This window comes from Oncorhynchus nerka, linkage group LG16 (assembly GCF_034236695.1).
Source record: "Oncorhynchus nerka isolate Pitt River linkage group LG16, Oner_Uvic_2.0, whole genome shotgun sequence".
Taxonomy (NCBI): domain Eukaryota; kingdom Metazoa; phylum Chordata; class Actinopteri; order Salmoniformes; family Salmonidae; genus Oncorhynchus; species Oncorhynchus nerka.
Genome location: NC_088411.1, coordinates 19,645,262 through 19,673,142, shown reverse-complemented (window position 1 = coordinate 19,673,142; position 27,881 = coordinate 19,645,262). Strand labels below are relative to the sequence as shown.

General features: G+C 44.6%; 1 protein-coding gene across 1 annotated transcript; it reads right to left on the bottom strand.

Moving 5' to 3' along the window:
* Window positions 1-7,214: 7,214 nt before the first annotated feature.
* Window positions 7,215-27,579, bottom strand: LOC115144176 (aconitate hydratase, mitochondrial-like). The gene is made up of 17 exons (XM_029684996.2): window positions 27,480-27,579; window positions 26,169-26,311; window positions 25,669-25,927; window positions 24,172-24,264; window positions 23,771-23,929; window positions 23,487-23,637; window positions 23,133-23,237; window positions 22,809-22,900; window positions 22,618-22,723; window positions 22,248-22,405; window positions 21,888-21,961; window positions 15,838-15,949; window positions 15,430-15,711; window positions 15,072-15,263; window positions 10,594-10,726; window positions 9,312-9,433; window positions 7,215-9,172 (listed from the first exon to the last, which is right to left on the bottom strand). The coding sequence occupies exons 1-17, from the start codon at window positions 27,513-27,515 to the stop codon at window positions 9,041-9,043; spliced, it is 2,349 nt and encodes a 782-aa protein (XP_029540856.1). The 5' UTR covers window positions 27,516-27,579; the 3' UTR covers window positions 7,215-9,040.
* Window positions 27,580-27,881: the final 302 nt, after the last annotated feature.

Here is a 27,881-nt window from a genome sequence, read left to right as displayed (position 1 = left end):
CACTTCCCCAGATCTATACCTCGACACAATCCTGTCTCGGAACTCTACGGACAATTCCTTCGACCTTGTTTTTGCTCTGACATGCACTGTCAACTGTGGGACCTTATATAGACAGGTGTGTGCCTTTCCAAATCATGTCCAATCAATTAAATTTACCATAGGTGTACTCCAATCAAGTTGTAGAAGCGTCTCAAGGATGATCAATGGAAACAGGATGTTCCTGTGTAGATTGCTGAGGACTTTTTTTTATTTAATCAATTTCATAATAAAGGCTGTAACGTAACAAAATGTGGAAACAGTCAAGGGGTCTGAATACTTTCCGAAGGCACTGTATATAAACACTAATTATAAGCACTACTTCTGACTAATACTAAGATTCGTGGTGTTGCAGGAAAAGGAAAATGCACTCACCTACCTGGCATGGTACATTATTAGCTCTCATGCATACGGGCCGCTACAGAGTCATCAGAAACAAGCACGATTATTGTTGTTATTATAATAAATAATACATTTTATTTTAAGAGCTTTTCAAAACACCCCAAGTCTCAGCCAACTTTAATGATCAAGTCAAATCACGTCAAACTGTATTACAATCTTCCAATTCACACAGATGCTTCAGTTCCATAGTGCTTGGATCAGTATCCTCTCCTCATGGAGAGGGGAAGGGAGTCAGAGAAAGAGAAGGAGAGGAAGAGAGCAGGAGGAGACAAATAGACTACCATTTCCATTCCCTTTTCCTATGATGACGTTATTACTTGCAGTCTGGCGGTGTCTCTTAAGTTTATCTAGTCTAGGAACGTAATACCGTCAAACAGTAATAAACCTCAAAAACAGAGAGACATACCCAGACCACCCACACACTCCCCAACCCTGGTCCTGGAGAGCTATAGGGTGTACAAGCTTTGTAAGTTACATATCAGCAGTAATACACCCGATACAGCTTGATGAGAGGTTGATATGTTGAATCAGGTGTGTTAGTGCTGGGCTGGAAAAAAAGCCTTCCCAATGCAATTCACCTCCCATTCAGACAGATCCCTCAGTATCAGGAGAATACATACCAACTCTAACCTAAAACGACATATACCAGTGACATCACAGGGTCAGAGTTGAACTAATTTGGAATGCTGCTACAGACTGAACTCTGACGTACAGGTTCACAATCTCATATCCTATTGTGCGTTTAGAGTACTAATGAGAGAAGGAGGAGGAGGAGATGGGGAGTAGACTTTAACGTAGGGGTTGGTGTCTCAAAGGGTCGGAGAGGATGTGTAGCTGATGGCCTGCAGTTTGGTTCAGGTGTGTGTCTAGCTGACAGACTTAAGTTTGACCCAGGGGTAGTCCCACGGACCTCCATGGGCAGTTCATTGGCGAAATTGTGGTTGCAGAGCTCGTCCAATGGCGGCTCAGGGTTAGAGATCGCAAACTGGACCACATCCTCGATCACCTTCCTGATCTCAACAGCTACACTATATATACACAAAAGTATGTAGACACCCCATAAAATGTGTGGATTATTCAGCCACACCTGTTGCTGACAGGTTTATAAAGTCGAGCACACTCCATGCAATCTCCATAGACAAACATTGACAGTAGAATGGCCTTACTGAAGAGCTCAGTGACTTTCAAAGTGGCACCATCATAGGATGGTCAGTTCATCAAATTTCTGCCCTGCTAGAGCGGCCCTGGTCAACTGTAAGTGTTGTTATTGTGAAGTGGAAACATCTAGGAGAAACGGCTCAGCCACGAAGTGGTAGGCCACACAAGCTCACAGAAAGTGACTGCCGAGTGCTGAAGCATGAAAAAAAAATTGTCTTCGGTTGCAACATTCACTACCGAGTTCCAAACTGCCTCTGGAAGCAACATCAGCACAAGAACTGTTTGTCCAAAGCTTCACGAAATGGGTTTCCATGGTCGAGCAGCCGCACACAAGCCTAAGAGGGGTTAGACCTGATTAGCAGGGTTCAGCTCTATCCCTTGGTCGATGAGAGAAAGACACAGAGCCCTGGAAAGGAAGCTGTGCATCCCAAACCAACACTGAAGGGTGACAGGCTAAAATAGGGAGTGAGGAAGAGTGGCAACACAAAGAGGTGGGTAAGGTTAAAACAAAACAGAGTGAGGAGAGAGCGAGAGAGAGGTGGTGTGGGTGGGGAGTTAAGGGGCGCAGAGGGACCGGAGGTCAAGTAACGGTCACAGGGTCAGAAATATCGTCTCACCTATCCCCAGGGTCGCTCATGCTGTGTCCATGGTAACGTTAGGTCTCCAGCTCCACGTGACAATAAGACTCTGCCAGAGAGGTTTCTAAACAAAAAGACTCAAACAAGGAAGCCAACGCAGCCATGACACTGCTGAATAGCCTGATCAGGGATTTCTATTGGAGCAGCAGTTTCTCAGCATTTATGCTCTCTAGCTCTGCACCACGCCAGGAGTGGTTAAACTGGGACGAGATGCAGCTCTGTACTGGAGTCTCTATGCTGGTCACATATCCTCCCTTTGTCAGGGAAGAGACACTGGTGTGATACTAGAAGCTGATCATCCCTCTGAGATTAGATTGTCTGAGACAAAGTTATACTTAACTGGTTTAAGAGCTTGAAGAGTGTTATAACTTTCTCATCTATGCACCTTCCAGGCTCTGCAGTGGTCTGCTGCGAGCTTGATGGCCTCCCTCACACACAGAACACCCATGCCTTCCACCTACACCCAGAGGCAGGAAGGTCAATATAGCAGAGATACTGTACACCCACTGACCATGTGTGTCCTACCTTGAGGCCAGGAATAGTCTCCCTCTTTTGAAGTACTCAGTGCTAGGAGAAGTCCTCTCTACAGACGTCTCCATACCCAACTTGTTATCACAGATGAAGATACACGGCAGCTTCCACAGAGCGGTCATGTTGAAAGACTCAAAGATCTGGCCAAAATTGGATAAGTGGAACAAAGTCGATGCTGATGATGATTATTATCTGATAGATATACTGAACAAAAATATAAATGCAACATCAGTTGTGGAAAAAGTACTCAATTGTCATACTTCAGTAAAAGTAAAGATAACTTAATAGAAAATGACTCAAGAAAAAGTGAGTCACCCAGTAAAAGTCTAAAAGTACTTGGTTTTAAATATACTTAAGTATCAAAAATAAATAAAATTGCTACAACGTACTTAAGTATGAAAAGTGTAAATAATTTCAAATTCATTATATTAAGCAAACCAGACGGCACAATTTACTCATTTTTTTTATTGACAAATTGCAGGGGCACACTCCAGCACTAAGAAATAATTTACAAATGAAGCACTTGTGAGCCAGATCAGAGACAGTAGGGATGTTCTCTTGATAAGTGTATGAATTGGACCTATTTTCCTGTCAAAATGTAATAAGTACTTTTGGGTGTCAGGGAAAATGTATGGAGTGAAGTAAAAGTAAAAGTTAGTGAAGTAAAAGTAAAAGTTAGCAAAAATATAAATAGTAACGTAATGTACAGATCCCCCCAAAACTACTTAAGTAGTACTTTAAAGTATTTTTACTTAAGTACTTTACACCACTGCACAACATGCAACAATTTCAAAGATTTTACTGAGTTACAGTTCATATAAGGAAATCAGTTGATTTAAATAAATTCATTAGGCACTAATCTATGGATTTCACATGACTGGGCATAGGCCCGCCAACTGGGGAGCCAGGCCCAGCCAATCAGAATGAGTTTTTCACCACAACAGGGCTTGATTACAGACAGAAGTCCTCCTCAGTTTCATCAGCTGTCCTGGTAGCTGGTCTCGGACGATCCCGCAGGTGAAGAAGTCAGATGTGGAGGTCCTGGACTGGCGTGGGTACACGTGGTCTGCAGTTGTGAGGCCAGTTGGACGTACTGCCAAATTCTCTAAAACGCCGTTGGAGACGGCCTATGGTAGAGAAATTGGACTTTGATACGTGCCCCCAGGTGGTGAAGGTAGGAAACAGCATCTCCACCTCACTGATCCTCAACACTGGGGCCCCACTAGGGTGCGTTCTCAGCCCTCTCCTGTACTCCCTGTTCACGCATGACTGCGTGGCCATGCACGCTTCCAACTCAATCATCAAATTTGCAGACGACACTACAGTGGTAGGCCTGATTACCAACAAAGACGATGAGACGGCCTACAGGGAGGAGGTGAGGGCCCTCAGAGTGTGGTGTCATGAAAATAACCTCCACAAAACAGATGATCGTGGACTACAGGAAACAGCAGAGGGAGCACCACCCCATCCATGGGACAGTAGTGGAGAAGGTGGAAAGTTTTAAGTTCCTCGCCGTACACATCACGGACAAACTGAAATGGTCTACCCACAGACAGCGTGGTGAAGAAGGCGCAACAGCGCCTCTTCAACCTCAGGAGACTGAAGAAATTTGGCTGGTCATCTAAAACACTCGAGAGCATCCTGTCGGGATGTATCGCCGCCTGGTACGACAATTGCACCATCCTCAACCGCATCGCTCTCCAGAGGGTAGTGCGGTCTGCACAACGCATCACCGGGGGGAAACTACCTGCCCTACAGGACACCTACAGCACCCGATGTCACAGGAAGGCCAAAAAGATCAAGGACAACAACCACCCGAGCCACTGCTTGTTCACCCCGCTATCATCTAGAAGGTGAGGCCAGTACAGGTGCATCAAAGCTGGAACTGAGAGACTGAAAAACAGCTTCTATCTCAAGGACATCAGACTGTTAAACAGCCATCACTAACAGAGAGGCTGCTGCCAACATAAAGAATGCAATCTCTGGCCATTTAAATAAATTGACTTAATAAAGGTATCACCAGTCACTTTAAATAACGCCACTTTAATAATGTTTACATAATCTACAATTACTCATCTCATGTGTACATTGGGGCAAAAAAAGTATTTAGTCAGCCACCAATTGTGCAAGTTCTCCCACTAAAAAAAAGGGGAGAGACCTGTAATTTTCATCGTAGGTACACTTCAACTATGACAGACAAAATGAGAAAAAGAAATCCAGAAAATTTGTCACATTGTAGGATTTTTAATGAATTTATTAGCAGATTATGGTGGAAAATAAGTATTTGGTCAATAACAAAAGTTTATCTCAATACTTTGTTATATACCCTTTGTTGGCAATGCAAGAGTCAAACGTTTTCTGTAAGTCTTCACAAGGTTTTCACACACTGTTGCTGGTATTTTGGCCCATTCCTCCATGCAGATCTCCTCTAGAGCAGTGATGTTTTGGGGCTGTTGCTGGGCAACGCGGACTTTCAACTCCCCCCAAAGATTTTCTATGGGGTTGAGATCTGGAGACTGGCTAGGCCACTCCAGGACCTTGAAATGCTTCTTACCGAAGCCACTCCTTCGTTGCCCGGGCGGTGTGTTTAGGATCATTGTCATGCTGAAAGACCCAGCCACGTTTCATCTTCAATGCCATTGCTGATAGAAGGAGGTTTTCACTCAAAATCTCATGATACATGGCCCCATTCATTCTTTCCTTTACACGGATCAGTCGTCCTGGTCCCTTTGCAGAAAAACAGCCGCAAAGCATGATGTTTCCACCCCCATGCTTCACAGTAGGTATGGTGTTCTTTGGATGCAACTCAGCATTCTTTGTCCTCCAAACACGACGAGTTGAGTTTTTACCAAAAAGTTATATTTTGGTTTCATCTGACCATATGACATTCTCCCAATCTTCTTCTGGATCATCCAAATGCTCTCTAGCAAACTTCAGACGGGCCTGGACATGTACTGGCTTAAGCAGGGGGACACGTCTGGCACTGCAGGATTTGAGTCCCTGGCGGCGTAGTGTGTTACTGATGGTAGGCTTTGCTACTTTGGTCCCAGCTCTCTGCAGGTCATTCACTAGGTCCCCCGTGTGGTTCTGGGATTTTTGCTCACCGTTCTTGTGATCATTTTGACCCCACGGAGTGAGATCTTGCGTGGAGCCCCAGATCGAGGGAGATTATCAGTGGTCTTGTATGTCTTCCATTTCCTAATAATTGCTCCCACAGTTGATTTCTTCAAACCAAGCTGCTTACCTATTGTAGATTCAATCTTCCCAGCCTGGTGCAGGTCTACACTTTTGTTTCTGGTGTCCTTTGACAGCTCTTTGGTCTTGGCCATAGTGGAGTTTGGAGTGTGACTGTTTGAGGTTGTGGACAGGTGTCTTTTATACTGATAACAAGTTCAAACAGGTGCCATTAATACAGGTAACGAGTGGAGGACAGAGGAGCCTCTTCAAGAAGAAGTTACAGGTCTGTGAGAGCCAGAAATCTTGCTTGTTTGTCAGTGACCAAATACTTATTTTCCACCATAATTTGCAAATAAATTCATTAAAAATCCTACAATGTGATTTTCTGGATTTCTTTTTCTCATTTTGTCTGTCATAGTTGAAGTGTACCTATGATGAAAATTACAGGCCTCATCTTTTTAAGTGGGAGAACTTGCACAATTGGTGGCTGACTAAATACTTTTTTGCCCCACTGTATATACTATATTCTATACCATCTACTGCATCTTGCCTGTGCCGCACGCCATCGCTCATGTACATATTCTATTCATCCCTTTATATTTGTGTATAAGGTAGTTGTGAATTTGTTAGATGAATTACTAGACATTACTGCATAGTCGGAACTGGAAGCACAAGCATTTCGCTACACTCACATTAACATCTGCTAACCATGTGTATGTGACCAATAAAATTTGATTTGAAATTAACATGAAATTTTCTAGCACCAGCTCTGGTGGACATTCCTGCAGTCAGCATGCCAATTGCATGCTCCCTCAAAACTTGGAGACATCTGTGGCATTGTGTTGGTGACAAAACTGCACATTTTAGAGTGGCCTTTTATTGTTTCTAGCACAAGGTGAACCTGTAATGATCATGCCATTTCTGGTATATGGAAGAATGTACAGACCGTGTCAAAATCTAATGACTGCAGCTTTCTTCGTCAGCTGTCCAAATGGTTAGCATCAATGGGTATAACTTGATATTAAGAAACACCCATACCAGAAAACACCCTAAATTGCGGTCTGCAATTACACCCTTCTCGGCTCAGCGGCTTTGGAGAAGTGTGACCAACTGTCTATCATGCTGCATAGAGATGGAAAATACAATAGATAATAACATGGTGCAAAAAAATACAAATAAAATAAACCCACCCTAGAGGATAGTCTCCCTCACACAGAGACAAAAAAAAAAGTTACCCCAGACAGCACAACTTAACCCACAGAGGCAGTGGTCTATAGTCATTGAAATGTCAGTTTATTTTACAACGCATTGCAACTGGATAGCACTCATTTCTGCAATAGAGAAAAAAAATAACACCGAAAAAGACATTTAAATACACATGGATCCAGACACTTTCCATACTGTAGACAGGAGGAGGTTGGTGATGATAGTACGAGTGATTGAGATTGTTTGGCATGAGTGTGTTTCCTGTCTAGGGGGTCAAGGCTAGAAGGGATCCAGCTTTGGTCAAATTAAAATCAAAAGTATATTTTTCCCCCTTCATTTTAACTAACCCTAGCCTAATTCTCAGAACCTGCTGCATATGTTCCAATCTGCTACGAAAAGTCAAATCTGATGTTAATGATGTTAATTTGACAAAAGCGGGATCCTTTCTAGCAATGACCTGTCTGGGGGGGGGGGTTAATCGAACAGACATTGAGGCCATGGTACCATTTCTCCCATTGCACAGCAGACTCGGAAAGCTGCTGCACTTCGTCCCTCAACTTTAATGCAGTTGGGATTTGGTGTTTAAATGTGTTTTATAAAAATACAGAAAAATTCATACATTTGTAATTCCTTGCGGATATGTTTCTAGGCAGAGTTAGCTAGTATGTTTGAGAGAGTTCCAATACACTGCTAAGCAATGGGAGTGTTTTAGGTGTCTTTATCACTGAAGTAAACTTGGTGTCAAAGACAAGGATTTTTTCTCTGGCCAAGTTACCCGACTCAGACAAACTCTGGGCACTAACATGTAAGATTAGGTAAAAGAGCACACAAAAAAAACACAGGACAGGGCGAAATAATCTGGTAGTCCAATCAACACTGTTCTGAGGAGACCGCATTAAACATGTCAATGCACATCCAAGCTTTGAGAGAAAAAAATACAATCACTAAAATATTTGAAGCTTTGAACTGTGTTGTATTATTATTTTTCAGTGGTGGTGGGATGTTGTTACAAAGAGGTAACATGCACATATAGATAAATCAATTTGCCTCGTATTAACCAGCATGTGTCTTCTATTCTTTGTATTTTGGAGAATCTACCACAAAATGAACAAAACACATCGTACGGCGTGTGGATAGAGCAGAAAGGACAAAGCAGACACCCGATCACTAACGCAGATAGACCGTGCCGCCTGCAACAGATATAGTGCTACACTGGTGCAACTCAGAGGCAAGCTGAGTGACTACAGGACTGACTGAAAGACTTCAAACCTCACCAATCGGTTGGAACTGATAACAGGAGGAGCTGCGATTGGCAGTGTATTAGGTTACCGTTCCGCTCAAAAGTAGAGCGTGTACATATGACACTTAACGGTAAGTGTCCCTTTGTATACAGTATCTGCGAGACAACATTCATGCCTGACAGACAGTTAATTCTGTCTACCACAGCAACTCACAGTACCTTAAAACAACTCTACAGTAGTACCCATCTGTGTGTATGCACTCCTATCTGTACTGCAAAGTTTGATGCGTTTCTTACATAAGAAAAGTTCTGTGGTTTGTTCTTGACTTGTCTATACAGTGCCGGGCAGTGGATGTCACATGCAGGGGTTGATGATTGTACTGGACCGGAATCCTGCTATTGGAGGGGTGTGGCTTTTATTCTTTACCAAGTCTCAAAACTCTTAAGTCGCCTCCTCTCCCTCATCACTGATTGGTTAAACAGAGCTCATTAACAAGTACTTTTACCTTACAGATAGATCAGTGATAAACATAAGGAGAGGGAGGAAGCCATTCAAGAATATTGAGACATCCCATATCTTTAAAACACAGCATGTCCCCCTGTCCTCTCAACCCCTCCCCCTGTCTCTGTAGCTCTTCTTCCCTCTCTCAAGTTACTGGAGCTCTTTCATTCTGTTGAGGGCCGAGCCGGCCTGAAACCATTCGATCTGTGTCTCGTTGAAGGTGTGGTTCAGCTGGAACTCATCTTTGGTGCCGTCACTGTGCTTCACTACTGTAGACAGGGGCTGGAGGGGCAGGGATACACCATTAGAGATACAGACATGTGAACCTTCTGGAAACAAAGTCCCAGATCCTAATCTGGAGGTGGGCAATTCTGATCCTGGACAGTCTCAAAGCCTACAGACTGGTGTAAGTGCCACTCACCTTTCCTGGGGCGAAGGTTGCAAGCCCTTTGATGGAGATCTTGTCGTCTGGGCGGATCTTGTCGTAGTCAGCAGGGTTCTGGAAGGTCAGGGGCAGCATTCCCTGTTTCTTCAGATTTGTCTCTACAGAGAGAAGGAAAGAAAAAAGGTTAGTTGTATGGATGTTGAAAATGAAGTTGGCGAGAGAAGCAATGTAGATGCAATGCAATGTTCTGCTTACACACAAACTGTCCCTTTTAGCCTGTACGCAAGTTACCGTGGATCCTGTTGTAAGTTAACGTGGATGTAGGGCTGGGCGATATGGCCAAAATAACATGGTATTCTAAATGTTTGACGGTATTTGATTAATACAATTTCTACATTTGCTTTATGAGTAGTGCGTAACACCTATTCTAAATTATACTGTTCAATTCAACAAAAATAATTTCCTGCATTTACATGAATTTCTGCACTCATGAGAATTTCCACAATTAGGGGGGGAAAAAAACACAAAAAACAAACACTAGGCCCCCCCCCCCTTTTTTTTCTCCCCAATTTCATGGTATCCAATTGGTCCAGTTAGTCTGGTCTCGTCGCTACAACTCCCGTACAGCCTCGGGAGAGGCGAAGGTCGAGAGCCTCCGAAACACAACACAATCTAGCCACACTGCTTCTTGACAACGCACTTCCAACCCGGAAGCCAGCCGTACCAATGTGTTGGAGGAAACAATACACCTGGCGACCTGGTCAGCGTGCACTGCGCCCGGCCCGCCACAGGAGTCGCTAGTGCGCGATGAGACAAGGATATCCCTGCCTGGTCAAACCCTCCCTAACCCGGACGACGCTGGGCCAATTGTGAGTCGCCCCATGGACCTCCCGGTCACGGCCGGCTGCAACAGAGCCGGTAAATCTTTATTAATGTAGCCAACATATTCATGCTTCGCCTATTCCTCGGATTTAGAAGATACTGTTGCACAAACAACAGTTTGCTCGGATTCAGTACTTTTATTAGCTAGTTAGCGATTAGCATTAATGGCTAACACAATTTAGCTTAAATTGCTAAGAAAATACAAACTAGCTGTTTGCAGATGTAAGAAACAAACAAATGTGGATTTATATTAAGATCAAAGTGGAAACATTGTCATCATCAACATTGTTGCATGTGCTGCACTGACCATTTAACAAACATTCAAATACCGTTACAGAAGGTATAGTAAAAACCCAAACCGGTACGTGCATCAATACCGGTATATAGTCAAATACGGTATACAGCCCAGCCCTAAGTGGATCTTGTAGTAAGTTACCGTGGATCCTGGCAAAGCTCTTGACAATGATGCATCTTCCTCCCAGGTGCCTGGGCTCCAGGGCTGCATGCTCTCTGCTGGATCCCTCACCGTAGTTGTCATCTCCCACAACCACCCATGACAGACCGTTGGCCTGGGAGAAGAGGAAGGTGAGGGGAGTTTAAAAAAAAATGTTTAATTAAAAGGGGAAACCATTAAAATCCCTAACCAATTGCCGTTTCTTACATTGATGGCTAAATGTTTAAGGGAATGCCTAATCGATATCAATCCCTCTTGGACAAAATGATAAAAGGGTCTGAATCTTAACAAGACAGACTTTCAAAGGGAAATTAGAGCGTAAAGTACACTTGTTTATCAAGTGTACTTAGTCATCATCTCATCTCTGTAGAGGTTGGAGCGAGCGGTCGCATCTGCACTCGGTCCGCAGGTAGTATTACATTTCATTACATTTCATTATAGTACAACGGTTTGATTTGTCTAATCTTAGCGATTCCTTCTTAGCTAGCTACACAGCCGTCTTTGTATCATAGATAATTGCGTAATTATCGTATTTCGTCGTCCTAACGCAGTCTACACTGCCCTGCAGCTAGCCAACGTCCACCGTTAGCTAGTCCACCGTCTACCGATTAGCAGCACAACTATTACACTCAACTGAACGACTTGATTAGTGTAGTGTTAGCTAGCTACATAGTTGTCTTTGCTGTCTTCGTACCCAAGATAATTGTGTAGTTTAGAGTGTGTAGTTTTATGTCGTCCTTAACATAGGAGACTCTGCTAGCTAGCCAACAGCTAGCCAACGTCTACCGAACAGAACTTCTGCACTCAACAATCCGGTCGCATTTCGCTTCGCTCCACAGGTAGTATCACATTTTTCATTTCATTTCATTACAGTACAACGGCTTGATTTGTTTGATCGTAGCTAGCTACATAGCTAGCTACATAGCCGTCTTTGTATCAAAGATAATTGTGTAGTCTAGAGCGATTTCCTAGGTTAACTAGCCAGCTATTGTCGTTCTTTTAACGCAACGTAACGTAATCAACACTGCTAGCTAGCCAGCTAGCCCCGAATAGCAGCACAGTAGAAACTATTACACTCAACGGAACGACTTGATTAGTGTAGTGTCAACAACGCAGCCAATGCCAACTAGCCTACTTAGTCAACAACGCAGCCTCTGCCAGCTAGCCTACTTCAGCAGTACTGTATCATTTTAATCATTTTAGTCAATAAGATTCTTGCTACGTAAGCTTAACTCTCTGAACACTCGTGACGTGTAGTCCACTTGTCATTCCAATCTCCTTTGCATTAGCGTAGCCTCTTGTGTAGCCTGTCAACTATGTGTCTGTCTATCCCTGTTCTCTCCTCTCTGCACAGACCATACAAACGCTCCACACCGCGTGGCCGCGGCCACCCTAATCTGGTGGTCCCAGCGCGCACGACCCACGTGGAGTTCCAGGTCTCCGGTAGCCTCTGGAACTGCCGATCTGCGGCCAACAAGGCAGAGTTCATCTCCGCCTATGTCTCCCTCCAGTCCCTCGACTTCTTGGCACTGACGGAAACATGGATCACCACAGACAACACTGCTACTCCTACTGCTCTCTCTTCGTCTGCCCACGTGTTCTCGCACACCCCGAGAGCTTCTGGTCAGCGGGGTGGTGGCACCGGGATCCTCATCTCTCCCAAGTGGTCATTCTCTTTTCTCCCCTTACCCATCTGTCTATCGCCTCCTTTGAATTCCATGCTGTCACAGTTACCAGCCCTTTCAAGCTTAACATCCTTATCATTTATCGCCCTCCAGGTTCCTCGGAGAGTTCATCAATGAGCTTGATGCCTTGATAAGCTCCTTTCCTGAGGACGGCTCACCTCTCACAGTTCTGGGCGACTTTAACCTCCCCACGCCTACCTTTGACTCATTCCTCTCTGCCTCCTTCTTTCCACTCCTCTCCTCTTTTGACCTCACCCTCTCACCTTCCCCCCTACTCACAAGGCAGGAAATACGCTCGACCTCATCTTTACTAGATGCTGTTCTTCCACTAACCTCGTTGCAACTCCTCCAAGTCTCCGACCACTACCTTGTATCCTTTTCCCTCTCGCTCTCATCCAACACTTCCCACACTGCCCCTACTCGGATGGTATCGCGCCGTCCCAACCTTCGCTCTCTCTCCCCCGCTACTCTCTCCTCTTCCATCCTATCATCTCTTCCCTCTGCTCAAACCTTCTCCAACCTATCTCCTGATTCTGCCTCCTCAACCCTCCGCTCCTCCCTTTCTGCATCCTTTGACTCTCTATGTCCCCTATCCTCCAGGCCGGCTCGGTCCTCCCCTCCCGCTCCGTGGCTCGACGACTCATTGAGAGCTCACAGAACAGGGCTCCGGGCAGCCGAGCGGAAATGGAGGAAAACTCGCCTCCCTGCGGACCTGACATCCTTTCACTCCCTCCTCTGTACATTTTCCTCTTCTCTCTCTGCTGCTAAAGCCACTTTCTACCACTCTAAATTCCAAGCATCTGCCTCTAACCCTAGGAAGCTCTTTGCAACCTTCTCCTCCCTCCTGAATCCTCCTCCCCCCCCCCCCCTCCTCCCTCTCTGCAGATGACTTCGTCAACCATTTTGAAAAGAAGGTCGACGACATCCGATCCTCGTTTGCTAAGTCAAACGACACCGCTGGTTCTGCTCACACTGCCCTACCCTGTGCTCTGACCTCTTTCTCCCCTCTCTCTCCAGATGAAATCTCGCGTCTTGTGACGGCCGGCCGCCCTACAACCTGCCCGCTTGACCCTATCCCCTCCTCTCTTCTCCAGACCATTTCCGGAGACCTCCTCCCTTACCTCACCTCGCTCATCAACTCATCCCTGACCGCTGGCTACGTCCCTTCCGTCTTCAAGAGAGCGAGAGTTGCACCCCTTCTGAAAAACCTACACTCGATCCCTCCGATGTCAACAACTACAGACCAGTATCCCTTCTTTCTTTTCTCTCCAAAACTCTTGAACGTGCCGTCCTTGGCCAGCTCTCCCGCTATCTCTCTCAGAATGACCTTCTTGATCCAAATCAGTCAGGTTTCAAGACTAGTCATTCAACTGAGACTGCTCTTCTCTGTATCACGGAGGCGCTCCGCACTGCTAAAGCTAACTCTCTCTCCTCTGCTCTCATCCTTCTAGACCTATCGGCTGCCTTCGATACTGTGAACCATCAGATCCTCCTCTCCACCCTCTCCGAGTTGGGCATCTCCGGCGCGGCCCACGCTTGGATTGCGTCCTACCTGACAGGTCGCTCCTACCAGGTGGCGTGGCGAGAATCCGTCTCCACACCACGTGCTCTCACCACTGGTGTCCCCAGGGCTCTGTTCTAGGCCCTCTCCTATTCTCGCTATACACCAAGTCACTTGGCTCTGTCATAACCTCACATGGTCTCTCCTATCATTGCTATGCAGACGACACACAATTAATCTTCTCCTTTCCCCTTCTGATGACCAGGTGGCGAATCGCATCTCTGCATGTCTGGCAGACATATCCGTGTGGATGACGGATCACCACCTCAAGCTGAACCTCGGCAAGACGGAGCTGCTCTTCCTCCCGGGGAAGGACTGCCCGTTCCATGATCTCGCCATCACGGTTGACAACTCCATTGTGTCCTCCTCCCAGAGCGCTAAGAACCTTGGCGTGATCCTGGACAACACCCTGTCGTTCTCAACTAACATCAAGGCGGTGGCCCGTTCCTGTAGGTTCATGCTCTACAACATCCGCAGAGTACGACCCTGCCTCACACAGGAAGCGGCGCAGGTCCTAATCCAGGCACTTGTCATCTCCCGTCTGGATTACTGCAACTCGCTGTTGGCTGGGCTCCCTGCCTGTGCCATTAAACCCCTACAACTCATCCAGAACGCCGCAGCCCGTCTGGTGTTCAACCTTCCCAAGTTCTCTCACGTCACCCCGCTCCTCCGCTCCCTCCACTGGCTTCCAGTTGAAGCTCGCATCCGCTACAAGACCATGGTGCTTGCCTACGGAGCTGTGAGGGGAACGGCACCTCAGTACCTCCAGGCTCTGATCAGGCCCTACACCCAAACAAGGGCACTGCGTTCATCCACCTCTGGCCTGCTCGCCTCCCTACCACTGAGGAAGTACAGTTCCCGCTCAGCCCAGTCAAAACTGTTCGCTGCTCTGGCCCCCCAATGGTGGAACAAACTCCCTCACGACGCCAGGACAGCGGAGTCAATCACCACCTTCCGGAGACACCTGAAACCCCACCTCTTTAAGGAATACCTAGGATAGGATAAAGTAATCCCTCTCACCCCCCCTCCCCCTGAAAAGATTTAGATGCACTACTGTTCCACTGGAGGTCATAAGGTGAATGCACCAATTTGTAAGTCGCTCTGGATAAGAGCGTCTGCTAAATGACGTAAATGTAAATGTAAATGTTTATCTCAAGTAAGGATGTTGTTTGAGCTAGGGGTCAAGAGTCATTGTTCATCATCCGGGCACTTACCTTGTAATGACGGGCGACGTCAGGCACACCGCCGTACTCTCCTGTCAGCTGGTTCTTGATCTTGTTAACGCCGTCGTTCTCGATGTTGACTGCTCCAATTAGCATGTTGTTGGAGATGTTGTCAAGGTGACCACGGAACTTGAGCCATGGACCAGCGGCACTGATGTGGTCTGTGGTGCATTTCCCCTTCACCTGGAGAGAGCATGAATGGTGGAATGGGAAAAGGAGAACAAGAGTAAGGGTGACTGGAAAGGATCACATTTTAAAAAGGAGTCTTCAGTTAAATAATATATTTCTATCTGAACGTTCTATGTCGCACCCTCCTGAACAGACCCCAGATTATCCTTTGACCCCTGACCTTGATGAGGATTTGCAGGTCCTCCAGGTCACCTCCGGCCCATTTGTCAAAGGGCTCCAACAGCTGCAGCCGGGTGCTGGTGGGGCTGACGTCCACCCTCAGCTTTGAGCCACCCTCGGCAGGGGGGTGCTGGTAGGTGTCCTGACCGGGGTCAAAGTCCAACTTGGGCAGCTCGTCTGCACTGGGGGGCTTTAGCTTAAACTTTTCTCCATTGGCGGCCGTAAGGTAATCAACCTCGGGGTTGAAATCCAGGGTTCCTGCGATGGCCAGGGCTGTGACGATCTGGAGGAGCAGAGGACAAGGGAGAGAGAGAGGCAAGGCGTGTGTGCGCGCAAGTGTATAATATTTCTATGCGAGTGAGAAAAGACAAAGTCAGAAAATAAGGTGTATTTAGCGTCCTAAAAGTACCTCAGGGGAGGCGACAAAGGCATGTGTGGCTGGGTTGGCGTCATTCCTGGCGGTGAAGTTCCTGTTGTAAGATGTGACGATGGTGTTCTTCTCTCCCTTCTTCACATCACGCCTGAACAGAAACATCAACTTAACATTGTATCCCAAATGGCACCCTATTCCCTATATAGTGTACTCCTTTTGACCAAAGCCCTACGGGCCATGGTCAAAAGCAGTGCACTACACAGGGAATAGGATGCTATTTGAAACACAACCAATATCTTAAGACACATTTAAGTCTAAATGAATAACAGAATGAACATAAATAGGGCTCTGGCAGTCATGAAATTGTCATGCAAAAGTCTGCAGGTCTCACAGTAATTGATGTTAATTAACAAACACGTTTAGCATCTCCAGGCCTCCACACAAAAGCTGCTGATGCGGGTCTTGGCGCCTTTGGAACAAAATCAATTGAATATACACCATCACAATATATCCCTTTAGGACTACCCTAAACAAACAAAAATAATATTGGGTGACCGAGAGTAATCTGTTCTACCAATAAATTGGTAGAAATGTTTAAAACGTGAATTTTTCATTTTTTTTTAGACACATCCTATGCGTTTTAACCTAATCAACTATATGCACTGAGCTCGTCTTATGCTTTGAGTGCACCGTTTGATGAAATAATTGAAAGACATGAGTTCGTCCGCAGTTGATTTGATTGTGCTGGGCGGGCTCAGACTTCCTGCGCAGTGTTAAAAAATAAAAAGACATTGAGTGACTGACGAGCACCCGTTGTCTCTCCCTCTTTCCTCCCTGCTGCAGCGACCAGCACAGATCAGTGTTTACTGCGCTGTTCGTGTTACTGAACCTGCAAAATAATTAGCCATTTGACAAAAGTTCTGTTACAGAATCCCTAATTTGTTTAAGAAAAACATGCCCTATTCCAGCAACCATTCCTCTCGTTACGTGACACATGTATGCATCGCAAAATGGATGCAGAGGACATGACAAATAAACTTGAAAACGGGGGGACGTTTACTGGTTGCTCAGGAGGGAAAAGTGAAGTCAGATGTGTGGAATAAATTTGACTAGTTGTGGAAAATGCTGGCAGCGCTGTGCGGCAAACAGGTGCTGTTGGATTACAATATACATTTGTCTGATGGTTTGGAACAATGTAAACACTAAATAAGCGTACCAGACTTTTTTTTTTGGGGGGGGGGTATTAAGTATTGAAGTTACACGTCGCGTGCGTCGCAAAATACATTTAGAAATCAATGTTATTCAATTATTGCTCGCGCCAACGAGCGTCTGTGATGCCAAGGGCTAAAATAGAACTCCTATTTGTGAAGCAGATCGAGCTGAAAGTCCTGCCTCTCCCATCTCCTCATTGGTTTATAGAAGCAGGTACCCACGTGCCATTTCCTCATTGGTTATACCCACGTGGGTGATTGAAAGACAAACTGTTTTGCCGGTAGCCGTGGTAATACTATGAAAGTGTAGATGCCAATCACCATATAAATTCAAAAGATGAAAAAGCATGGAAGGAGGAGAGATGACTAGAAGCGATTCGGTTGGCCGTTTTATGTGTGGATTAATTGGCGGAGTAGAAGAGCTTGTGCATTTCAGGTAAAATAACTGTTTATATCCCAGGACAAATTCGCCAGCAAGTGCAAGTTAAATAGCCATACATGTTTACTGCTTTTCGACCTGTCCCCAAATGAATGTCATTGGTTCAAGTTTTGATATTTTAACCTGCGTGTCGTAATCGCTTTTGGTGTAGGGGGACAAAATAAATGTATGCACGATAGCGCACGGTTTGGGTTCCGTGTTAGGCCCTACAGCTCGATGGTGGTTAAGGCTGCTATACTAAGCCTACTAATGTTAATGACCGTTATTATTATCGTTATTATAAAAATAAGACCAATCAATGGTTCATTATTATAAATATTATTTGAGACAACTTCGAAGTGTAAACACAATAAACAAGTAATACCCTAACTAAGTGTAAAGCCTTTATTACAGAAGAGCAAAGATTAAAAAACAACAGCCAGATTTGTGAAATTGTTTCAGAGGTTGTGGTTGCTTGAGGCTCACGGAATCAGTAGGCTATTAAACACTCAAACAGGCAACACAAGCAGGATCTGGCGCACGCAAAATATATTAGTGGACCTAATTAAAGTTACCTCACTATTCTTAAGGCAATGGCTGTTCTCGTCTCCAGGGTTCGTAAAGTCAGCGGCAAGTCAAATTTATGGACTTTCAAGTGCTTTTTCAAGCACTAATATTTATTTACGGACCATCAATCTGTAAGTTCCTATTATGCAATTTTTCCTAGTCGCCAACAGATGGCAGTATATCGCCACAACCTCATGAAAAAAAGACTGACTTACAAGTTCTACTCAATAATACCCGTTTCATGACTACATACATTACATGCTAAGTCAGAACTGAAGGTGTTGACTGATTTCCTTATATGAACTGTAACTCAGTAAACTCTTTTAAATTGTTGCATTAATATTTTTGCTCAGTGTACATATTAAATTGTCTTAATATTTAAAATATGACATGAAAGTGAATTCTGATAGTGTAAAATGTTGCATTCTAAACCCATTTGAAAAGACACAAGTTATGAATGTGTTTGATAAAGATTAAAGACTCTCTCGGGCGCCTATTTAGAATTTTAGGGACCCCACGTTTGGAAACACCTGAATACTAACCCATCTCCCTGCTTGCGTCAAAGCTTCCTCACTCTGCATCTCCTTCATTGCAACCTGACTCACCACAGTCGGGTTCACTACTCTATAAAGAAAAGGCATTTGGTTATGTCAACTTATAGTAGCCCATCTTTTAATTATAGCTAGCTTAAATTTCAGTCAACTGCTCCTGCTGAGGTCAGGCTCCGCGTAACGTTAGCTTCATCCTTCTAGCCAGCTAGTTATAGCTAGCTCCTTGGCTTATAGCCGGAGCCCTTGCGCTACCTAGACATGCCTGAAATATCAGCGACTATTTACTAGTTGTACACTCATTCTCCAAAAGTCAGGCAGGGGGTTTGTTTGGGGTGCGTCTTGACACTGTAGGGGTTGATGGATGTTAAAAAAAAAGAAAGTTCACTGTCAGCGGAGTCTCTCTGCCACTGTAGCGCTGGGCTGGGGTAGTTTGTGTCCTCTCTGCCCTGCCTGTGTCGTGGGAGGAGTTTTCCTCCACTACATCCCTGGTTGGGTCTGGCAAAAACATCAATATCCCGCCAGGCATGATTGAATCTACATTTGCCTGGCATTTTAGCTATCGATGTGAGGTTCAGCAGCACCTAAGTCAGTTATGTACCTGCCTTGCTCAGTGGCAGTGTGGGTGAAACACCTGAGGAAAGCAAACTGTGCCATTATTTTATAGTAAGAATATAATTGAACGTAGCTGAATAAAATAAAAATGATATTATTTCCCCATTCAGGAGCATGCACATAAGTGGCTATCGTATATTGAGTGTAAAAATGATAATTGGAAAATGGTTCTGTACGCTAGATTTAGAGTTAATTGCTACTTTAGTTGTGAATTATACAAACCTTACAAATCAAATGATTCAGTGTATTCGATAAGTATTCAGACCCCTTGACTTTATCCACTGTTACTTTACAGCCTTATTCTAAAATGGATTAAATTGTCACCCCCCTCAATTTCCACACAATACCCCATGACAAAGCAAAAACAGGTTTGTAGAAATTTTTACAAATCTATTAACAAATCAAAACTGCAATATAATATTCACATAAGTATTCAGACCCTTTAAGTACTTTGTTGAAGCACTTTTGGCAGTGATTACAGCCTCGACTCTTCTCGGGTATGACGCTACAAGCTTGGCACACCTGTATATGTGGAGTTTCTCCCATTCTTCTCTGCAGATCCTCTCAAGCTCTGTCAGGTTAGATCGGGAGAGTCACTGCACAGCCATGTTCAAGTCTGGACTCCGACTGGGCCACTCAAGGACATTCAGATACTTGGCCCGAAGTCACTCCTGCGATGTCTTCGCTGTGTGCTTAGGGTTGTTGTCCTGTTGGAAGGTGATCCTTCACCCCAGTCTGAGGTCCTGAGCGGGTTGTCATCAGGCATCCCTGTGCTTTGCTCCATTCTTCTTTCCCCTCGGTCCTGACTAGTCGCCCAGTCCCTGAATAACATCCCCACAGCATGATGCTGCCACCACGTTTCACTGGAGGGATGGTATTGGCCAGGTAATGAGCGGTGCCAGCTTTCCTGGAGACGTGACACTTGGCATTCAGGCCAAAGAATTCAATCTTGGTTTCATTAGACTGGAGAATCTTGTTTCTCATGGTCTGGGAGTCCTTTAGGTACCTTTTGGCAAAATCCAAGCGGGCTTTCATGTGCCTTTTACTGAGGTGGCTTTCATCTGGCCACTCTACCATAACGGCGTGATTAGTGGAGTGCTGCTAAGATGGGAGAACCTTCCAGAAGGACAACCATCTCCACAGAGGAACTCTGAAGCTCTGTCAGAGTGACCAAGGCCCTTCTCCTCCCCATTGCTCAGTTTGGCTGGGCGGACAGCTCTAGGGGGGAGTCTTGGTGGTTCCAAACTTCGTCCATTAAAGAAGAATGGAGGTCACTGTGTTCTTGAGGACCTTCAATGCTGCAGACATACACTGTCAACTGTGGGGCCTTATAGACAGTTGTGTGCCTTTCCAAATCACACCCAATCAATTGAAATTTACCACAGGTGGATTCCAATCAAGTTGTATTGTAGAAACAGCTCAAGGATGATCAATGGAAACAGGATGCACCGGAGCGCAATGTCAAGTCTCATAGCAAAGGGCCTGAATACTTATGTAAATAAGGCATCTTTTTTTATAAACTATCAAACATTTCTAAAAAAAAAAAACAGATGTTGCCTGGTCATTATGGCGTATTGTGTGTAGATTGATGAGGGATTGGTTTTATTTGATCCATTTTATAATAAGGCTGTAATGTAACAAAATGTGGGGGGAAAAGGGTTCTGAATACTTTCCGAATGCACTGTACGGGCTGCATGATGCGACTATCGGCTATTGATGATTTGAAAAAAGAAAGCTGCCACTACCTTGCCTCAGGCTGCACACGCCGTTTCCTCATTCTCACCCATCAGAATATTCTCCATTTAATCTTTACTAATATGTCAAATTAGTTTTGATTTAGAATGGCCCATTATTAAATTGGCAAGATAGCCTATCCAGTATACACTGGAATAGCGAAGATGCTACTTTCCTGCAGGTATGTTTTTCACTCTGTTGGATAGGCTACTTGAGTAATTTCGCTGCACGACAGAAAAATGACACCCAAACCGGTTCCTGCAGATACCCAGTGCTTAATTTGGGAAAGTGAACAGTAACAAATTTTCACAACGAAAACATTTGATTAGACTGTTGACAGCCCCTCTCTGCACACTGGAGAAAGGAATGAAGGAAAGAGTAGAAACTCACCGTGGTGAGATTCGGTAGCTTAAAAGGGTATTGTGTCAGCCTATTTCTTTTATTTATACACGTTTTCCTGTCATGTATATTATGCGGTAAGCCATGTATTGTACAAAGACGATCATTATTTTAATTCAGTTCTCTTGGGGGTGGGGGCTTGGGCTCAAATATAGGCCTATGCTTATTAATTCAAAAAACAGCATATGGCTGTTTTGGATTAATCGTCACCTTAGAAAAACGCTGTCCATTTCATTGTGTTAGGCTTTGAAACATCCACAACTGTTTTCCACTCAGTTGCAACCTGTTTAACTTCTTTCTTCAAATTGATCAATCACAGTGAGGTGAGTTTTAAAAGCATATTCCGTTTTCATGCGATTTGTGATTATATTTGTATTGATGTCAGAGTGGTTCGAAAGGACAGTAGAGCCCCTGAGTACCAGGCCATTAGCAACCTGATGAACGTACTACTAATGCATGTCCAGAGTGCATATCTGGAGATTACCGTGACCCAACGGTCACATCGAATTTTACTGAGGTCATGACTCATGACTGCCAGTAATACGATCACCTCAACAGCTCTTAACATAAATGAGTAAGTCAACTAATTATTACCTGTCCCACTGTCCAATGCAGGGTCCACAGGCGTTGGCCAGGACCATTCCACCAACATCACCAAGGATCTTGGACTACAGAACATACAGCTTCAATTAGGAGCAGCTAAAAGAAGTAGTTCCTGCTGAATATATCAACATCCAAGGCTCCAATTACAAATTGGCTACATATGATTCCCTTAAAACTAGAGAGCAGAGTTGTGCCAAAGTTGACATCCTCCTAAGAATCAAGGATGTTAACAATATTTTACAAAAGTTATCCTGTCGCCCTGATTTGCAAGGTGAGTGACCAGCACCCAAGACATCCCTGATCATATCCCCTTCCCCTATACTAGACATCTGCCCGTGCCCAGGGACTCACATATCCATCTCGCTCGATTGTGGCGCGAATCTGTTCAGACCCGGGGGTGATTGTGAACGCAGCCTTGCACTTCAGACCTTTGTCTAGGGCCTGTTTGGCCACGGAGGCAGAGCGGCCCATGTCCTCATAACTGGAGTTGGTGCAGCTGCCAATCAGACCTGAGGGGAGGGGACAGAGCTTAAGGAGCCACCTGCTGCATGTCTACTTTCTCAGTAGAAAATCTATAGATCAGTATACAAGGCTAAAGTCAGATGTATAGTTAATAATATAGTAATATCACAGCAATAGCACAAAAATAGCTCTAAACAGAGACAGTTGTGAGAGCCAGTGGTCAACTGTGAGGTCAAAAGGATCTGAAGGCTGCACTGACCCACTTTGACTTCCAGGGGCCAGCCATTTTTCACTGCGGTGGCCCCAATGTCTGCCATGGGGTGGGCCAGGTCAGGGGTGAAGGGCCCGTTGATGTGGGGCTTCAGCTTGGAGGGACAGAGAAAAGTAGCATGGTTAGGTTGGGGGTGTGGGGGTGTATGAGAGAGAGAAAGAGCAGGGGAGGGCACTCACCTCATCTAGGTTGATCTCGACCATTGAGTCATACTCACAGCCCACGTCAGGAACCAGCAGGTCAGCGTAATCGTCAGCCAGGGCAGCAATGTCTGAGATAGGGAGGGCAACTGGTCAGATAAATGGATCAAACATCTCTTTAAAATGAAATGACAACCCTTTCAGGGGAGTGTCCAAAGTAGCACCCTATTGCCCTTATAGTTTATTATATAGGGAATAGGGTGCCATTTGGGACACATTCCCAGGACTTCCACAAACATATTCAGCATATAACCGGAGATCATTGCACATCACACACAGGCGTGTTTGACGACATGGACTGACCTCCACGGCCAGTCTTCTCCAGGTAGGTCTTCATGCGGTGGTTATAGGGGAACACAGAGGTAGTGGCTCCAATCTCAGCCCCCATGTTGCAGATAGTGGCCATTCCTAAAACCCACAATGGTCTGTAGGTTACTATAGGCATTTCTACAACACAAAATCACAATGTGGCTTGATAGTAAAACACTTTGATTATGTATGGTGTGAAGAGCACAAAAAAAAAACAAGTACAGTATATTAGATCAGAGATCAGCTGGTCACCATCCTAGATAGATTATAAACTGTCTCATTGACTGCATAACCACTATGAAGTGTGCAGTAGTGTGTAGAGGTAACAAAGTCCTCCCTCTCTCGGACCTGTGCAGGAGATGGAGTCCACCCCAGGTCCGTGGTACTCCACAATGGCTCCAGTACCTCCCTTCACGGTCAGAATCCCAGCAACCTTAAGGATCACATCCTTGGGGGATGTCCATCCTGACAGCTTGCCTGTCAGCTTCACCCCAATAACCTGTCGTTGGAAAACATGGTTAAGTGAGGTTTATGTAGTATCAGTTGTAGAAATGCATTATACCACTGTACTATATTACTGGGGACTTCAGGAAAAAGGTTTCTGTTAAATATAAACTAGGAATCACACTTACATTGGGACACTTGAGCTCCCAGGGGATGCCAGCCATGACATCAACAGCATCAGCCCCTCCCACTCCAATGCAGATGGAGCCCAGTCCGCCACCATTGGGTGTGTGAGAGTCTGTGCCAATCAGCAACACCCCTGGGTAGGCATAGTTCTCCAGGATGATCTGAAATGGTGCAATATGGTAGTCAAATATGGTACTTACCACTGCAAACATAGCTCTTCATTATAAACGTGCAATATCTTGTTAACATAACATCACATTAACATAATGAAATTCTGGACCTACATTCATAAACAATTTATTGGAATGTAATTATATAATCAAGTGAATGCATTATCATAAATCAACACTAAGAAAAATAGTGCCTTCAAAAGTGTAATTTCAGATTAGCCTCATTACTGTACCTGATGGATTATGCCAGAGCCTGGTTTCCAGAAGCCCACTCCATATTTAGCTCCAGCACTGGCCAGGAAGTTATACACCTCCGCATTAATATCCTAAGGACCAAGAGAAAAGGACAAATATTATTACTGGTACTTTATTCCCTAGTCCTGCCTCCATCCCCCAGGATTGAGGATTTCACATTTTAGTCATTGAGCAGACGCTCTTATCCAGTGCAACTTACATGAACAATTAGGGTTAAGTGTGTCGCTCACATAGCCAGCTCGGTATTTGAACCAGTGAACTTTCCGTTACTAGCCCAAAGCCATTAACAGCTAGGCTACCTGCCTCTATCCCCCTGACCAGGACTGAAATATCATGATTTTAGGGGCAGGGTCATTTGGCCTTGCAGAGGTGCCCAACCTGCTAGGTCACCAAGAACATTAACCAAAGAGACAATAAATGCATTTGAAAAAAGAAAAGCTAGTGTTTTTTGGTTAAGAAAAAAGTACTAAAATAATAAGCTAAGTGTAGGTGATAGGCTATGCATATTGGCTACAGCCTCATGTCAACACCAACATGAGGGAGGCACCAAACTTGAATGAAAAATATAATGTAGGATAATTAATATTATCACCTAAAGGCTTGATTCTGTCAACATACTCAAGATAGGCCAGTGCTTGTTGCGCACCACAACGTCACCCACCTTGCAATTTGAGCGGAGTCAGTCAGCATTTTGAAGCCATTTAACCATAAAATGTTTCAAACCTGGACTTTATATTTTATGAGGCATGTCTTACCTTACTTCAAAATAGCCTAGTCAAATTCTGGCCATAGAAATGTTCAGGGAATTATTTTTATAAACCCTTCCTCATATCATTGAAACCAGTAGGCTATTTCTCTCATGTTCAACTTTCTTGTCCAGCAGCCAGACAATCCTAGCTGCAGCTCAATATCTTCCCTCTTTCTAAAGGATATTTTAATTTGCCACATTTCCCCACTAATTGCATTTTGGAAGAGTCGCACATATAGCCTACTGCCTTGTGCACGTATACTGTGAAGAGACAACAGTTTATCAACATATCAAGCAAAAAAATCTGATCTTTTGCACCAGCCCAACTGCTTTTAAAACAGGTTTTTTTTCATGAATTTGGAATCTATCATCCCACAACTGTTCCAGATTATGTTTGGAATATTTATTTCTCGTACAGAACAAGCTGACCAATAGAAAAGGTATATTTTTGTACTATGGGGGGATAGTAGATTGACATAGGCTATTGCTTTTGGTAAATGTTATGCAACTTGTTGACTGAGGAAAAGTAAATGTGGACAGTCCCAATTTATTCATTGTGTGCCTCGACATGAAATAAGAATGACACGCACATTGTATCCCCCGATTATTATATTCAGCCACCTTGGCCGCAAGGCATGGATTTTGTTAGGGGGCATTATGGCCACAAAGGGGGGAGACGGCCGTGGCTGTCGTCGGGAAAATTTGAGGCCTGCCCCTGACCTCTCACCTTTGCCCTTGCCAGGTCCTTGGCTCCTCCAATCTGGGCCTCGATCAGATGATCACAGTGGATGGTGGAGGGCACGGCCACCTGGGGCAGGCCACTGCTGATGAACTGCAGCATGGCCATCTGGGCTGTGGCGTCCTGCATGGCCACGCGGTCCGGTCGCAGACGCAGGTATGTACGGCCCCTGGCAATGTCCTGCCCCACAGGGTCATCCAGATGGCCGTAGACAATCTTTTCTGAGAGGGTGAGGGGACGGTTGAGTCTGAAAGGGAGGGCAGAGAGTGTGCAGAGTTACTGTAAAGGGCTACAAGTAGCTCTAATTGTACAGCTGACAATTAACATAAAAAGCCTGCGTTACAGTCCCATCATTGCCTAGGCAAGACATTGAAGTCGGCTTAGTCAGAAACAGAATGGCACCACACTAGAACAGGCCTGCCACCCATCTCACTGTAAACACAGTGAAACAGGTACATGTTCTAGTGTAAACAGAGAGGCATACTGACCTCTTGCGCACAATGTTGACATTCTCATTGAGCTTCTCATAGTTGACGAAGTTGCTGGGCTCAAAGCGGCTCATTGACACTTTGGCCTTGGCATTGAAGGCTGCAGACACATGCAGGCGCCGCACACCCTGGCCCAGGGCAAGCTGGGGACAGAGAATAATCATTTAAAAAAGTTAACATCAAAATCATTTGGGCCTAGAGTGAGATAAGTCTTTGGTTGCTGTACTGTAGCCCATGAGTAAACAACTTGGATGAAAAAGTGTGCCTGCACCCACAATGAAATAAACCATAAAAAGGGAAGGGTGGGTTTATTACAAAATTATGCACAAGTGTGTGTATAGAGAGCAGTATGTGGATGGGAGTTGCCAATAAAAACTAACATTTTCTTGTTGAGCACATATAGACTCATTCTAGCTCAAGGTGAAACTGCTCTTCCTGTGCCTCTAGATGGGAGCAGTGGAATTGTATGGCTTTAAGGCCTTTCATTGTATGGAACCAGATGAGATCATATCATTGGCACAATGTGGGGTTAAGCATTCGAGAATATATGCATGCGTTTGCCAGCAAATACAAAGACAGAAAGTTTAGTCACTAATCAGCACTAAATGAGTCCTTCAATTGAAATCCCTGGACCCAAGCATACAACTGACAGCTACAACTGCTGAGACGTACAGCAATAAACAGTTATTGTTGTCTTTCTGTGTCACCAAAGAGGTGCTGTCACTCAAAGGTATGGGGAGGAAACCAGATCTATGAACATCAAACAGCTCTAGAGATCAGATAAAAATAAAAACACCTTAGCATAACGCCAATAAACCCATTTAGACTTGAAATAAAAAATAAAAAAGACCAGAAAGTTAAGATTCGTATGACAAACTGCTTTCTAATGACACCCCTCACTCCGGACACTAGTCTAACCGTGTTTTCACTGGACATGCTGCGTCGTGCTTGCCAGCGCCTTGTGCGGTTGCTATGCGCACTAACCTTGCGTTAACCTTGCGACCAACAAACGTGTCCTCGGTTGAAATGACATATAGAGCGCAATGACATCGTACATTAGGGCACCTTAACCAATTTTAAACGTTACAAATCGCTTTAAAAAGCCATATTTGTGTGGAAATGACAACCTTGAGTTCATGACGAAGCTTTGACTCAGGACAAGATGACCTGGGTAGCCGGCAAGACTGATCGTACTCTCTCAGACAAACATCATATATAGACATCAGGTCCACATCCAAAGTGCATTCACTTATATTTGAAGGTGAACTCTCACACATCGATGGTACATAAAGGTGATAAAATGTCACCTACCTGCAGCCGGGCAACGGTGAGACAGTATGTCGCCATTTTGTTCACTGACAAAGATGTGTCGAGCAGAGGTGACGTCAGGTTTTGTAGCCGTCTACGTCGCGTGTCTTTGCAGGAAAATAGATCGTACGTGTAAAGTTGTATTAGAAATATAGCTTTTCTGTGTCCTACTCTAATTTTGAATTCAGAAATGTATATATAATATATTTTCTTAACTAATATGCAACATGAATGCCAAACATTAAAACCTTTATTTTGTATCTAATATTTTGTATACCTAGCTGCAAGGACCCCGGGATGAATTATGTGCAGTTCATATTTATTATTCTCCTTTTGAATTTAGCTAGATTAATTCACTAACATATCCATAACCATAATAATTTAACTAACGTGAAATAATCTAAA